The sequence below is a fragment of the Choloepus didactylus genome, chromosome 24 (assembly GCF_015220235.1).
Source record: "Choloepus didactylus isolate mChoDid1 chromosome 24, mChoDid1.pri, whole genome shotgun sequence".
Lineage (NCBI taxonomy): Eukaryota > Metazoa > Chordata > Mammalia > Pilosa > Megalonychidae > Choloepus > Choloepus didactylus.
In genome coordinates, this window is record NC_051330.1 from 11233861 (window position 1) to 11250709 (window position 16849).

The window sequence follows — 16849 nt, forward strand, 5'->3', positions numbered from 1 at the left end:
GGCTTAGAACCAAGCAAAGTCTGCTACATGGTTGAGTGCTAAAAAATGTTAATTAACATTATGGTTTGTACAATATTAATAAGCCAAGCATTGTGCTAGTTGCCAAGTAAGTTGTTTCATATGGTCTATTAAATACTGTAAGAGTTTAAAGAAAAGTCAACTCACTGGATATCACGATAATCAGAGAAGGCATTGTGAGTGGATGGATTTTTAGCTCAAAATTAGATAATGGCTAGGGTTGGGATAGTTGAAGTAAAAAGGAAAGAAGAGAATACATAGGCAGTGGACATGCACAGCTAATTCAAAGTAGAGGGTTCAAGGGGGGGTTGGACTGGAAAGTAGTTGACAGTAGTCCGCTTGCATTGAGCATAGGATTTTAGTTTTGCTGTGGTGCATGGTGATCAACCAAATGCATCCCCCTTCCCCATAAGGTCAACACCCCTTTTCAATATGAATAAGTTACATGGTCACTGCCCAGATATCCCTGAAGATTGAAAAAGTGATCAAATGAGAGAGAGAGGTAGCAGTAGACAGATAGGATTTAACAAAGGATTACAATTTTTTTTAATAAATTTTTTTTTAGTTTCTAGGGTGCCAGAATGGCTAGAAGGAAATAACTGACATGGTGGAGCTATAATATATAACATGCTTTGAAATTTGCTTTATAGCTACTTGTTAAATTGTACTTTGAAAGCTATCACATTTCTGTATATATTGTTACATTTCACAATAAGAAAGTAACTGAAATTGTGGAACTGGAACCCACAACATTCTTTGAAATTTGCTCTATAACTACTTGTTAAATCATACTTTGAAAGATCACCTTTCTGTATATATGGTATACTTCACAATAAGGAAATAACTGAAATTGTGGAACTGTAACACATAACATTCTTTGAATTGCTCTCTAATTACTTGTTAAATCGTGTTTTGAAAGTTACCACTTTTCTGTATATGTTATATTTCACAGTAAAAAATGTTAAAAAAAATTAGATGATGGCTAGGATTGAGATAGTTGAAGTGAAAAGGAAAGAACAGGGGAGCATAGGCAGTGGACATGTATGGCTAGTTCAAAGTGAAGGGTCCAAGTGGGGTTGGATTGGAAAGTGGTTGACAGTAGTCTTCTTACACTGGGTATAAGATTTTAGTTTTGATACCGTGCACAGTGAAATCCCTGTGGAAGGAAGGGTGACATGACGAATGTGTTTTAGGGAACGTTATGTGGATTAGCATCCTCTAGCATTGCAGTCTTAGCTCTCTCTGGGTACCTGTTACATTAACCCTGATAGACTGATCACATGATTCCATAGCCCATCTATACGCTGATGATTCCTGATTTATATATTAATTCATAAGAATAAAATCTAAATTCTATCACAGTCTAATTCCAATCTGTCTTCCCTCTTTCAACCCCTGCCATTCTTTTTTTCTGCTTACTTTTTTTTTCATGACTCTGAACCTTTGCATGTCTTATTTTCTTGGCCTATTATTTCCTGACATCTTATCTTACCTTGGAAAGCTCCTGCTTACCTTTTAAGATCCAGATAAAATGTTACCTTCTTGAAAAAGCCATCTTGAACATCTAGGCAAAGTTATTTGTCTTATTTGCTGTGTTCCTGTGCTACTTCTTGTCTTTGCTATGATACGTGCCCATCTGCATTGCAATTTGATTTTAGCAAAAAGGTGAGCTTTCTGAGGACAGTGACTATGTTTGATTCACCTTTGCATCTTTAGTGACTGACACAGTGTTTCTCCAAGGGGTTTTACTGGTTAGTAAATGTTGGCAGAACAAAAAAGGAATGGATTGAAGGTTGGAAGATAACAGACTAACTTAGAGGGCACCAAATAGTGAAGAGGGCCTACTTCATGGAGACAGAAGTAATTGGAAAGAAAAAGTCACATTAGTAGCAAATAGGCTTTGTATGGTACTACACTATGATGAAATGAGATGACAAGAGCAAGATGAGTCAGTGATGACTTTATATTTTCAGCCTGGATTCCTGGGAAAATATAGAGAGAGTGATAGTATCAGAAAAAGGAAAATTGAACGCTGAAATCTCTTTAGGATGAAATGAGAAGGAGTTGACTCATTTAGTTTTGACCCAAGATGGAGCTTGAAGTGATGAAAGAATATCTAAGGCAAAATTCCCAAGAATTGATTGGGTTGATAGTACAGGAGATCAAAAATATATTAGGATCAATGATTCAGATTTAGGTGTCCTCATGGATTGTAGAAGAGAAAGCAGAAGTAAAGAGCAGTTAGAAAGTTTGGAAAAGTATTGTATAATATGTGACATGGAAGTAATGGAAGGGAGTTGTATCAGTCAGGGTTCTCTAGGGAAACAGAGCCGACAGTAGATATCTGTAAGTATTATGAAATTTTTTTTAAGAATCGTTTCACAATTATGGGGATAGGCAAGTTCAAATTCTGTAGGGCAGACCATAAGCTGGGAGCTCCTGTGAAGGTTTTCGATGAATTCCTCAGGAGAAGTTGGCTGGTTGAAGTAGAGATGGAAATTCTCTCTTCTTATTGCTGAAATCATCACTTCTCCTTTTAAAGCCTTCAACTGATTGGAAGAGACTTTTCTCATTGTTGAAGGCCATCTCCTCAGTTGATTGTAGATGTCATCAGCCACAGATGCAGTCAACTTACTGATGATTTAAGTCCACAAATTATCCTCACAATAACAATCAGGCCAGTGCTTTCTTGACCAAACAACTGGGCACCATAAACCTGGCCAAGTTGACACATGAACTTAACCATCACAGGAGTTTCCAGAAGGATTCAAGTGTCAGCTGTGTACAAGTGTGGAGGACATAGAGTATGAAGTAGAACCGTCTGTTTTCTTAAAAGTGAACGATGCTGTCAATTAACTTAAATATTATGTGTCCTTTGTACCTGGGGGCTATAACTTGCTCTGTCAGGAGAGCACTCTGTTACAGTAATGAATCTCTTATCTTTTGTGCCTTGAAGAATCTCTCAAATTGAATTTTACACCCCTGGGGCTCTTTTGCTGAGTGAACGTAGAGAGGGGCCTCATGTTTCTTTTCTCTAATACAGCTGTTTTATATATAAGTTTAAACTGACTGTTTAAGTACTTCTTTCATTGAAAGAAATAATTTGCCTTCTCAACTCTATCACTCTGTTTCAGAATCATAACAGTTGTGACTTTAAGTTCCCAGCAGAATTAATTAACACTTAGGAATTCTATGCCTTGTCTGTTTGTGAAAACATGCAGTCTCCTCCCTGGAGTCATTGAGATATGATTCCTTTTCTTCTTTTCTGCATCTTGAAGTGCAGTATTCTGTTGCCTTTTCACCTAACCATCCCCAAGGAGGGTCGTTATATTGAAATAATTCGCAGGGAGGATACCATAGTACTAGCTGTGAAAGATAATTGCCATCAGCAAGCAATAACTACTCATAGCTTGTTTGTTACTTGAAGTTGTTTAATTTAGTAGCTTACCAGTATGAAGCACCAATTTGAAAACATAGTTTTATATGTTCGATATAAAAACATGTGAAAGTACTTTCTTTGAAAATCCTGTGAATATTCAACAGTTATTATTAGACTCTGAAAATGATTTCAGTAAAGTTGACTACAAACATAGACAACCAGTGAACAAATGTCAGGATTGTTCTGGACGGAATGTTAGTTATAGCATTGGGATTAGTGCCCCTGAAGAAAAGAAGAATTTGTGTTGTGTGACAAGAAAAGATTATTCATTAAACTTTATTTCTTTAGCACTTAAAATGAATCAATGTTAGATTCTCCTGTTTCCTGCTGTTGCTAGAGTTTCGCTTGCTTTGAATATCAAATCTATGATAACCACTTGTGAAAAATCTAAGTACTTTGTAAGACCATGTTGTATAACCCTGGTTCACATTGTGGGTTCTAATGTAACCCTGAAATTTACTCCTGGACACAGTAACATGTGGATTTTAAGACTGCTGAAGTTCTAACTTTTTATTTTTATAGTTAAGTGTTTGAAATCAGTCACAGCATAATGTTGTCATTACTGTCTTTCATGTATATGAAGACACCATTTAGGTAAATTTTATTCCTTTCAATTTTTTTTTTTTTTACAGGTTTGACAGATGAAAAAGTGAAGGCATATCTTTCTCTTCACCCCCAGGTATTAGATGAATTTGTATCTGAAAGTGTTAGTGCTGAAACTGTAGAAAAATGGCTGAAGAGGAAAAACAACAAACCAGAAGGTAAGATTTCATTCAGATCAAGTAATGACTCATTTTAGGTCAAGTTTTCTTCTAGCTTATATTGGCATTTAATACATGCTAGAAAGTAAAATCTGAATTAGACAGATGTTGGCATTTTAATTCTGTCAGTTTTATTCTGTTTAATAAGATATCTTTAAGTTAGAATAAGGGAAAATGAATGCAAAAGAATGATCCTTGAAAGCAAACAAACAAAAAAACAACACCAGGAAAATCTTGAAAATTCAATTGATTTGGACATGACTATATTGAGAAATGGAGAATTGAATATTATATTTGATTTTATTTAACATTATTAATTGATTATAAAAATACTCTGCATGTATTTCAAAGATATATTTACAACATTCTGCAAAAACCGTTTTTCTTTGTGCATAGTAGGGAAAGAACTTTTGACTTTGCATTGGAATTCCCATTCACACTTGTAAGTTCTACAGAGAACCTAAGTCATTAAAGCTTTCAGTAGTAGACCGAGGGTACCTTTTTAATCTAAACTACAGAGAAATGAAAAAAAAAAAAAAAAGAAAATTAATGGAGAACTACAATTTTACATTTTGGGGCTCCTTACTTAGATCTCAAGCAGACTTATAAAATTTTTGCAAAGTTGTTTTCTACAATCCCTTTGTATATTGTTCTCTTATTCCTTACAATGAATTTATTTTTAAAGCAGAGATAACTTAAGAAGCCGTTACATTTAAGAAAAAAGAAATGTGGACTCAAAAGAGATGTGCAGTCAAATAATTTTTTTCCCCAAATTGAACATACATTAATAAATTTGATTGAATATTGTAGTATAATTTTAAGTTTGGTTTTAAATGAGTTTGTGTTTGCCCAAATTGACTTCCTATTTATATAGACATTACAATGGTAACTACATTTATATGTATATAATTTTAACTATCTAAAGAAATTTTACACTTATAAGTATAGAAAATTTGTACTATTGTTTGGAATTATTTTTAGTGTAACAAAGTTGCTATACCTGAAAAGTGCAAAAGTGATCTGAAATGTTATGGTGCTGGGGATGTAACTGATTTTCTTCAGTCTCATTTTAAAGTTTCTGAAATTTTCTTATATAATTCCCATAATAAAATAAGAAGTAAACTTTTTTATAAAAGGGCTTTACCACTAAAGCACCAAATTACTTTTCAAGCACGTGTGTGTGTGTGTGTGTGTGTGTGTGTGTGTGTGTATTGAGAGGGAGAGTGGCAGGAAAAAGGAGAGGAAAATATAAATGAATCGACATGTTTATCTTTTTGAAATAATTATAGTGTTTATTATCAAGAGAAATGCTTGGCATAGCATATTTCAACTATGACCCAGCCTGAGAAACTTAAAAATATTTTGAGATATTTGACATTTTCAGAAATATGAATGAGATGCAAACTTTTTTCTCTTTTTCTCAGTTTATTATTTTTTATATTGTGAACTTTAACATATATACACAACAATGATAACTTTCAAAGTATGATTTCACAAGTAATTAGCAAATTTCAAAGTATGTCATGGGTGACAGTTCCACAACTTCAGCCATTTTCATTATTATAAAGTATAACATACATACAGAAAGGTGTTATCTCGTGATATACAGCTCAACAAGCAGTCATACTGGTAATTTTAAAAATTGGTATTGGTTACAGTTCCACAGTTTCAGTTCTTTCCTTATTATGCAATACATAAAGACCTTCAAGGCACAATTCAATGAGCAGCTATAGAGCAAATCACAAAGAATACTGTAGGCTACTGTTCCACCTGCCCCCCCCGCAATTTTTTTTTTGAGGAGGGTCTCCCCAGATAGGATCACCCCCAATCATATTTTCCCAGAGATCACAGGCTCAGGACTCAGGAAGAGGCTGTGATCAGTTTCAAGGTTCCCTGGGGATGAGACCCAGCAGGGTGCCAGTCTTTTCTTTGAGGCCTCTTGATTCTGTGCTTTTTCTGTCCTGCCCAGCAAGTAGCACTTGTCAGCCTGCAGCTCCCTGCTGGCGTAAAATGGTACGGTGCCTTTAATTCTCAGCAGACCCTGTCCCTGCCAGGGGTATTGTGGTGACAGAGGCTGAGGCAGAGGGTAGGCTTAAACTGTTTCTGTTTTCCAGCCCCTGGATTTTGTTTTCTCTAAATGAGAGCCACCACTTATGCTGGGCCCGGCCTCTCACCCCCTTTCTGGGGGAAGATATGCCCTTCAAGGAATTATCTCCTTTACCTGACTTGTTACATTGTCTCTCAGATATTCCTTAGCTCTGCCCTTGCCTGGGGCAGTGCTGACAACTGAAAAAGCCTGCTGCTTTTTTTATGCTAAAAAAAAAAATGAAAATAAAAAATCCTTTTCAGAGCCACTTCCCAGCCCCTTAGCTTGCTAATCAAGAGCAGGAGTTGGTACCTGGCTCTTTGTGCCCCTTTTCTTGGAGCACAGCACTTTTCTAGTACTCTGCACTCATTGAACTCCAAACACCTCTTTTTTTTTTTTTTTTTTTTTCTTGTCAGCCTTGCCTCCTCTCTTCCACAGAGAGACTTCTGGGTTCCTTTCATGCTTTCACCAGGTTTATATGTTCTTGGAGCTTGTATTCAGCAGTCCAAATTTGATTAAATCACCCCTTTGGAGATTGGTTGAGCTACCTTCTGTTGCTTCTCGTAGAGGCTGCTGCTTTTTCCCATTGAGAAGTGGGCACCCATCTCCACAGATTGGGAGACTTTTCCTACAGTTTTGTGCTGTGTTTGTTGCTCTTCCACAGAGGTTCCCCAAACAGTTGTTGCAGACATTTCCTGACTATTTATTAGCTGCCCTAGAGGACAAGCGAAACTCCACACCTCCCTGCTCCACCATCTTGCCTTGCCTCCAGAATATGTATTTTAAATCCCTTAAGGCACCTTGTGTTTTCATTTATTCACGAAAGTATGTGCTAAGCACTGTTTAGATTCTGGAATTACTATGTTTTTAAGGAGTTCATAGCCTAGCAAATAGAAAAAAAAGAGTTATAAGTAACCACTTCCTCCTAGTTAGTCCTACAGTGACTTTAAACATAGTAAACTTGTAGTTTCCATGTCAGGGTAGTCTTGTGGACAGCAGGGAACCACGATAAAAGAATCACTGTATATTTTGTGTTGACAAAGAGAAGGGAGTTTGGGTAACGGTAGATCGCACATATCCTCAAAGATTTTTAGAGTTATTATTTTCAGTATAATTTTATTGCTTTCATACCGTTTTTTCTTTTAAATGCATAAAATTCTGTCTATAGTTGAGAGATAGATTGCCTTTTGAAGGTTGATCTCTGAACCTAAATTCCAAAGAGCCAGTTTTCAAATGACATTTGGAATGTGGATATTGCTTCTGTTCCGCTTATAAACTATTGTGCTCTCTTATGGCAGCATTAAGGCTTGTAAACCCTCAGAGCAGAGTACAACTGCTAAAAAGAGTTTTCAACAGATTTTATTTAAAAAAAAAAACATACTTTCATTTGGGAACCTTGTAGGAAATTATATTATCTAGCTTATAAATTGTCTCTCTAAATATTTTTATGCTAATTTTTGTGCAAGGTAAATTTGACAGGCTCAGGGTATGCTCTTCAAGACTCAGATCAGATTTATAACATTTATATAAATAAATAAATATAAATGTAAAATTACTAGTGAGAAGCATTAGGAGATGGTGAAGATCCAACCCCTTGCATTGCTTGTAAGAGCATTCTAAGATGAGAGACAATTTCACACCCCTGATGCCCTTCTGATATTTCAAGTATGTGGAGAAAGAAGCATGAATTACTATGATTGTGAGCAATGCCCCTTTTTGGCTTTTAATGTGAAAAATTATTAGTTAAGAATGTTGGTGATCTTGGAAAGAGTGTTTGAAGACTTGAACCCACTGGAAGTCAGAGTGACTATACTTTGCATCTATTGGTATTAAAATAATATTTAAAATATGTGAGTAATAAAAAGAAAAAAAAACCAAAATAACTGTAATATTTATTTCCTAAAGGGAAGTTATGTGTTGCTCAGGAAGGTAGTTGATTGAACTCAAATCATTTTGGAATTGTGAGTAGCAATGTTATGTTTTATGGTGGTAATTTTTATTGTTCTGTTCCTGTGTCTAAAATATTTACTAGCAAGCCATATCACTATATCTTATAAACTTCAAATAATAAGGAATGAAAATATTGGTGCTGTCAATTGTCTTAAATATTTTTTCAATAACTACCTGTATTGCTTCCTTTTTCACTCAAAGAAGGCAGTTCCATCATGTTGTTTTCCTCCTTTTCATGATTTTAGAAATGGAAAATGGTATTGAATTTTACATTCAAAAGAACTATTAGATATTTCATACTTAGAGTAAATGGAATTTAAATCATGCCTCGTTAACCTTACTATTTGATAGCATAAAATGTAGATTAAAGAGAATTTACACTGATTGATATGAAACAGATAGTTTCTATGCTTACGTGAAATGTAGTGAGATATTGTATTAATGGGCCATGGATTACTTTGCAAAAGCATGCAGTGTCGGAAGGTTTTAGTAAGTGGGAAACTAATGAGTGGTGTATTAACTATTAGTAGATATCATGAAAAAGAAGAAATGACACATCCTTGCAATGGTTTACTTGGAACTTAATTTTGAGCACTTTATCTCTTTTTCTTAAAATCCCCTTTATCACAGATACTTTCGTATGTGTGTGTGGGTGTGTTTAAAGAAACCAGAAAATGTATTGAATGATCTGAATTATAAATAAATAGGAGTCCACCATCTGGTAACTGGAAGGGGGATAAAGTGATATTACTTCATCATCAAAGAGTTATTTGATATATTCCATTATTCTATTAATTATTTGTTCATATTGTTATAAAGGTGTATCTTTAATTTTTATTCTTTTTGAGACTGTTTGGCCAGGTTACTGAAGTGGGTTGTCTCTTACTATTAAGGCTTGACAGCAATCCCAGCAAGCTGATTGAGATTTTGATAGTATTAAAGATTAAGTTATATCATCCCAAATATTGGTAATGATTATGGAACTAATTTAAATAAATATAATAGCTTTGTTATACACTAGATTGATTTCTGAAGCACTACTCTATAATAGCTGTGACGTTCTTATCAATGGTAGCAATTATTTATACATTCAAAATCATTATTACATTTCTTAAGTAAAAATTTGGTTTAGGAGAGGTTCTCCATAATGAAAATGTTGTGAGTTATGGGTTTTGTGAAAGTACCATGTTTTCATTCATGTTTCTTTTAATAAAATTTGTGTTTGTTAGTTGCACAGGTTTTAGAAAAAACATGGTTAGTAAAATTAGGTATGTCTATTTAATAGAATTCTTTTCTGTATTTAAGAATTTGTTCCACATAAACAGAGTTTTAAAAATTACAGTTAAAACTGTGAAAGATAAGTGGTAGAACTATTTCTCTCTTTTTAAAAAATATATCTCTCGCAAAGTTTCATGAAGATTTAACGGTTATCTGAATTATTTCATGTAAGATTGGATAATCATTTCTAGAAACTTCTATTTGAGTGGCTGATTGTACCTGAAATGTGACCAGGTACTACTCCTTTTTGAGGCTAGTCATTCAGTATGCCAATTAACAAATAGTTATTGAGTAACTACTGTAATACATGACTGTAGAATAAAGCATATAAGCATACTCTCCTCCAGAAGGTTACTTTCTTATAGGGGAGGATGAATAATAAACAAATACATAATCAAATAAAAGAATAAGTCTATTTTAGTATTTGGTGACTGTGTGCCAGTATATTTGAAAACATCTAGCACAATGTCTAGCAAATAGAGATTTTGAATAGAATAAAATAGTTTGAGATTTAAAAATCAACTTTGTTTTCTTTTAATTAGCATTACAGGGCTCATATATTAAGTACCTGCTATGTTCTCTGTCATACCCTGGGGTCTTTGTAAGTCACAGGAGCAGTATTTCATGTTCTTCTTTTTTGTTTTAATGCATTTTTTTGAGATATATTCACATGCCAGATAATTATCCAACATGAACAATCACTGGTTCACAGTATCATCATATAGTTGTGCATTTATCACCAGACTCAATTTTTGAACATTTTCATTACTCAAAAGAAATAAAAATAAGAATTAAAATTAAAATAAAAAAAGAACACCCCAAACATCCCATACGCCTTACCCTCCCATATTATTTATTTATTAGTTGTCTTTGTTTTCTTACTCATTCATCCGTACACTGGATAAAGGGAGTGTCAGTTGCAAGGTTTTTGCTATTACACAGTCACACTCTAAGAACTATATGATTATACAATCACCTTCAAGAATCAAGGCCACTGAATTACAGTTCAAGTTTCAGGTATTTCCTTCTAGCTATTCCAATACACCAAAAACTACAAAGTGGTATCTATATAATGCATAAGAATAACCTCCAGAATGATGTCTCGACTCTGAAATCTCTCAGCCACTGAAATTCCATTTTGCTTCTTTTCTCTTCCCCTTTTGGTCCCAGAAGCCTTTCTCAAGCCCATGATGCCAGGGCCAGGCTCATTGCCCAGGAGTCATGTCCCACATAGCCAGGGAGACTTACACCCCTGGGAGTGTGTTTACTGTTCTTGATGGGCTTATAATCTTGTGGTGGAAAGAAGATATGAAACTATCAGAGAGCAGCCACTGAGGGGATATAATCATGTGTGAAATGGTGTGGTATATATTTTAAAGACATCAAGGCACCTGAGAACTGAGTTCATTAAGAGGTATAAAAATGGAGGTCTTTTTTTTGTTGGAGTTGGGTTTGGATGCGATTGTTAAAATGTGGTCCTGAGACATGCCACATGAACATTTCTTTGGAACTAGTTAGAAGTGCCACTGCTCTGTCTCACCCTACACTTGCTGAATGAGAAACTCTTCTGTGGAGTCCAGTGATTTGTGTTTTAATAAGCCCTCCAGGCAATTCTAATGCATTCTAAAGTTTGGAAACCTTTCTGCTAGGCATTGGGAATCTGTGGAAGAGTAAATGCGGGGCTCCTGTTGGATGGGGGAGCAACATCAACCAAAGCAAGGCTGCTGACTTCCGATGATTTGCTTTTGGGAGAGTCTCAAGATGGGAGGTTGTGGAGTGGTAGGGGTGGGAGGAGTCTGTGTAGAAGCAATTTGATTGAAAGCTGTAGATTGGTTTAAAGCAAATTGGCGAATATGACAGTTTGGTTTAGACAATAGTTTGGTTAAAATGAGTATGTTAAGTCACTCCTTTAAAAAAATTTTAGTAGTATTTGGTAATATTTGTTGTCTTAGTTTTCTTACTCATTCGTCCATATACTGGATAAAAGGAGTATCAGTTTTGTTAACAGATTATAAATTTTGAAAACATTTTTTCTTATTTTAAGAATGGAAGAAAGTACTGTTAAATTTTTTAAAAATTTTTTTTGAGATTGTTCAGATACCATACAACTATCCAAAGATCCAAAGTATACAATCAGTTTCCCACAGCACCACCATACAGCTGTGCATCCATCAACACAATTACTTTTTTTTCAATTTTTAGAACATTTTCACTACTCTAGAAAAGAAACAAGGACAAAAAAAGGAAACTCACATCCTCCCATACCCCTAACCACGCCCCCCCCCATTATTGATTCATAGTTTTGGTGTAGTACATTTGTTACTGTTGATGAAAGAATGTTAAAATACTACTAACTGTAGTATATAGTTTGCGATAGGTATATATTTTTTCCCTATATGCATCTCTATTATTAACATCTAGTTATAGTGACATACATTTGTTCTAGTTTGTGAGAGAGATTTCAAATATTTGTATAGTTAATCACGGACATTGTCCACCGCAAGATTCACTGTTTTATACATTCCCATCTTTTAACCTCCAGCTTTCCTTCTTATGACATGCGTGACTCTGAGCTTACCCTTTCCACCACCTTCACACACCTTTTAGCACTGTTAGTTATTCTCTTTACATGTTACCATCACCCCTGTCCATTTCCAAATATTTAAGTTCACCCTAGTTGAACATTCTGCTCATATAAGCAACCGCTCCCCATTCTTGAGCCTCATTCTGTATCCTGGTAACTTATATTTCATGTCTATGAGTTTACATATTATAATTAGTTCATATCAGTGAGACCCTGCAATATTTGCCTTTATATGTCTGCCTTATTTCACTCAATATAGTACCCTCAAGGTTTCTTCATCAACCCATTTCTTTTAGGATGGTTTTGTTCAAACACTGCACATTTCATCCTAAGTAAACAATCATTGGTTCCCCGTATAGTCATGTATTTATGTATTGAGCACCATCGCCTCTCTCTCTATACAAGGATATTTCTTCCACAAAGATGGAGGAAGAGTCAAAGAAGGCAGAGAGGCAAAAGAAAAAGGCAAGAGAAAGAGAGAAAAACAAACAAACAAAAAAACTTGATAGAAGGTGACAAAAGGAAAGATAGCATTAACCTAAAGTAGAATAAATTGAGTCAGACAACATCACCAATGCCTGGAGTACCATAACCTTCCCCTATTCCCCACCCCTCTATATGCATTTAGCTTTGGTATATTGTTTTTGTTACATTAAAGGAAGCATATTACAATGTTTCTGTTAATTCTAAACTCTGGTTTGCATTGATTGTATTTTCTCCCTATCCCACCCTATTTTTAACACCTTGCAATGTTGACATTCATTTGTTCTACCTCATGTAAAAACGTATTTGTACCTTTTATTACAATCATTGAACACCCTAGGTTTCCCTGAGTTACAGTCCCAGTCTTTATCGTTCGTCTTTTGTTCTGGTGTCCCACGTGATCCCAGCCTTCCTCTTTCAACCATATTCACAGTCATCTTTGTTCAGTGTACTTACATTGCTGTGCTACTATCTCCCAAAATTGTTCTCCAAACCTCTCACTCCTGTCTTTTCCTTTCTGTCTGCAGTGCTTCCTTTAGTGTTTCCTGTAGAACAGGTTTCTTGTTCACAAATTCAGTCATTGTCTGTTTGTCAGAGAATATTTTAAGCTTTCCCTCATATCTGAAGGATGGTTTTGCCAGATATAGGATTCTTGATTGGTGGTTTTTCTCTTTAAGTATCTTAAATATATCACCCCACTTCCTTCTTGTTTCCATGGTTTCTATTGAGAAATCCACATATAGTCTTATCGAGCTTCCTTTGTATGTGATAGATCATTTCTCTCTTGCTGCTTTCAGGATTCTTTCTTTATCTTTGATGTTTAATAATCTGATTATTAAGTGTCTTGGCATAGGCCTATTCAGATCTATTCCGTTTGGGGTACGCTGCGCTTCTTGGATCCATAATTTTATATCTTTCATAAAGATGGGAAATTTTCATTGATTATTTCCTCTGTTATTGCTTTTGCCCCGTTTCCCTTCTCTTCTCCTTCTGGGACACCAATGACATGTAAATTCTTGCTTTTCATTTTGTATTTAAGTTCCCGGAGACGATGCTCGTATTTTTCCATTCTTTTCTCTGTCCTTTTGTGTGTAAGCTTTCAGGTGCCTTGTTCTCCAGTTCCTGAGTGTTTTCTTCTGCCTCTTGAGATCTGCTGTTGTATGTTTCCATTGTGTCTTTCATCTCTTGTGTTGTGCCTTTCATTTCCATAGATTCCGCCAGTTGGTTTTTTGAACTTTCAATTTCTACCTTATGCACACCCTGTGTTTTCATTATACGGTTCATCTCTTTTGCCATATCTTCCCTAAACTTTTTGAATTCAGTTATTATTAGTTGTTTCAATTCCTGCATCACAGTTGAAGTGCAAGTTTGTTCCCCTGACTGGGCCATAACCTCGTTTTTCATGGTGTAGGTTGTAGTTTTCTGTTGTCTAGGCATGGTTTCCTTGGTTACCCCAGTCAGGCCTCCCCAGACCAGAATGGGCTAAGGTCCCACAAGGAAGAAATATTCAGTATCTGGTTTCCCTGAGGGTGTGTCTTAGAAAATTGGTACACCCTGTGATGCCTCTGGTCACTGTGCTTTTCTGCCCAGCAGGTGGCGCCTGTTAGCCTATAATTCTTGACTGGTGTAAGTTCTGAATGAAAGGCGGGTAGTAGAGCTGGGCCCCACCCCTCTCCTCTTAGAGAAGATAGACACCCTAGGGGGAGGCCATTAGCATTTTAATGGTCTCTCTCTGCCTGTGCTATACCCTTGTGTGGGTCACAGAACTGGGAACTGAAAATGGCTGAGGCTTGCTCCACTGAGTTGAAAAAGGAACAGAGCTAGTCCGAGGCGACCCTCCAGCTCTAAGGTCAGTCATCACCCAAAGCCTCTGCCTACTTGCTGGGGATTTGTACCTCGTAGTGAGCAGTTCACACTCGCTAATTAAAACCCCAGTTGGAGCTCAGCTGAGCTATATTCGCTTGCTGGGAGAAAGCTTCTCTCTGGCACCAGGAGACCCTGTAGCTTGGGCTGTGTGGGAGGGGGTCTCCCAATTTGGATCCGCAGTTTTTACTCACAGATTTTATCCTGTGATCTCAGGCATTCCTCCAGTTCAGGTTTGTGTATGATGAGTGGACGGTCACGTTTGTCCCCCTGCAGTTATTCCGGATTATTTACTAGTTGTTTCTGGTTTTTTTTAGTTGTTCCAGGGGGACTACTTAGCTTCCACTCCGCTCTATGCCACCATCTTAGTTCCTCTCCCCTAAATTTTTGTTTCTACTCCCACTTTATTTTAGCTAGTTACTTGTGTTCTGCCTTGATTGTAATAGGAAGGGTGGAAACAATATGAACATCCAAAATAGATGTTTAATTGATTAATAGCTTTAATAAAGTATGGTGATGAGTTGCAAAAGAATATATATATAATCTCTTTTTTGCAAGAGAATTATCACACATTAACATATCCACAAACAGTGAGATATATTTTATTGTGGTGGTTTTGGATTTGGGGGGATATATATATATATTCTTCTTCCATATGTCACTTTTTAAATAAGAAAAACACAAAAACATAAAAAAGACAAGCATTGGAATTTTTCTTATTATGAAGTCTTTCCCCCACCTGTCAATAATTCAAATTCATTTTTAACCTAATACACCTCATCTGTTTGATTAATTTTCCATTTTTGTGGAAAATTTAGTCTATACTCAGTAATAGCCTGTCACAGGCCATTTTCTTTTTTCCTCCTGATAATACACCATCATTGCTCATTTAGTTTTGTGCATAGGAAGTTGGTGGCAGAATTGGGGTCTAGAAAAGTGCAGAGCTCACTTTTGTTCCTGGAGTCATCATTATATGTTTAAAAATTAATTCACTTTAGTTGAATTATCAAATATCTACCAAGTGCTTAGCATTTACTAAGAATTGGGAATAAAATAATAAACAGTGTAGACAGTATGGATTCAGCTGTAATGGAGTTTACAAGCTAATCAGGAAAAGAAAATAGTAACCAGGTATTTGGACCAAATGATTTAAATCGCTTATAAGATGTTCTGGTGTGAAAGGGCAATGTACAATGAATGGATGTAACACGAGGATCTTATCTGACCTGGGGTTACAAAAAGGCTCTAGAAGACTGTAAAATTTAAGCTGAGAGTTGGCTAGATAGAAGGGAAGATTGAAAGAGATGGAAAGGCTCAAAGCAGGAAGGGCTTTTTTGGAGCATTTTGGAAGAAGAGGATGGAGAATTGGTCAGAGACTTTATCATGCAAGACCTTTTAGGCCATGTTTAAGGTTGTTGGGCTTTATCTTAAGAGAGATGTGAAATTTTTCAAAAGTTTGAAGGATATTTCATAAAATATATTTGGAATGAATCATCATAATCGGTAGCGTCTGAAAAATTGAAGGGAGTGAAGTTTCAGTCTTTCGCACAGATTGGTGCCTTCCCAGAAATCCACTGGCATGCTTGTTTGATAGTATGTTGTATAGCAACTGATAACTTGACTTGCAGATAGTTTAACTCAGTTGATCAATCTTTTGAAATTGAAGCCCAAACCATTACATATCTGCGTTATGATTGTGAACCATCAAGGAATAATGTTTTGCTGGAAACTTTTTTAGAACCTGCATAGTTTTAATATTTTCAAGTGGGTAAAAATAAACATTCCTTTGGGTCTTGGCCCAATTTGAAAATTAAGAGCAAAACATTGAAAGTATTTGGGGAAAAGTGCACATTGGGTGACCAAGATCGAGGAAGAAGGAAAGCCTTCATCTTTAATCTGTGTAGATCACGAAACATTATCTATTGGGAATGACTCACTGGGTACAAAACATTGAGCAAAGACACAACAGAACAGTGATCATTCTCAAACTTCCAAAACAATTGAACACAGAATACTAAAAATGATGAAGGGAATGATTTATCTGAGAGTAATTATAAACACCCAGAACTTGGAATCAAAAAAGAGAGCCATTATTTCTAGGGATATTTTAGAAATGATCTCCCGTTAAGGGTTTTAAAACTCAAGGGTCCTTGATGAATCATAGTTGAAGCTCATTATTTTGGAATTTATATGATTTTTTTAAAAGAATTTATCTAAAGAATATGAACAACAATATTTATTTTTCTAATTACATGTGTGTGAAAATTATTTGATATGAACTTATTAATGACTGTTCTCACAGCCTTGAATTTTTTCAAAATACATCAGTGGGGACCCTCTATTTGGCCTATACTTGTCCTTACACTATAGTTCCTATTCAGCTTTCT

General features: G+C 35.7%; 1 protein-coding gene across 4 annotated transcripts in view; it reads left to right on the forward strand.

Moving 5' to 3' along the window:
* The window catches only part of PDE10A (phosphodiesterase 10A), a 786289-nt gene that overhangs the window by 548217 nt on the left and 221223 nt on the right, over positions 1-16849 (forward strand). For all 4 annotated transcript variants that reach the window (XM_037817809.1, XM_037817810.1, XM_037817807.1 and 1 more), the window contains one exon: positions 4090-4218. Coding sequence is in view for 2 of the 4 variants with exons in the window: in XM_037817807.1 (XP_037673735.1) it covers positions 4090-4218 (129 nt within the window). In the remaining 2 variants the exon portion in view is untranslated. The remainder of the gene's footprint in view (positions 1-4089; positions 4219-16849) is intronic.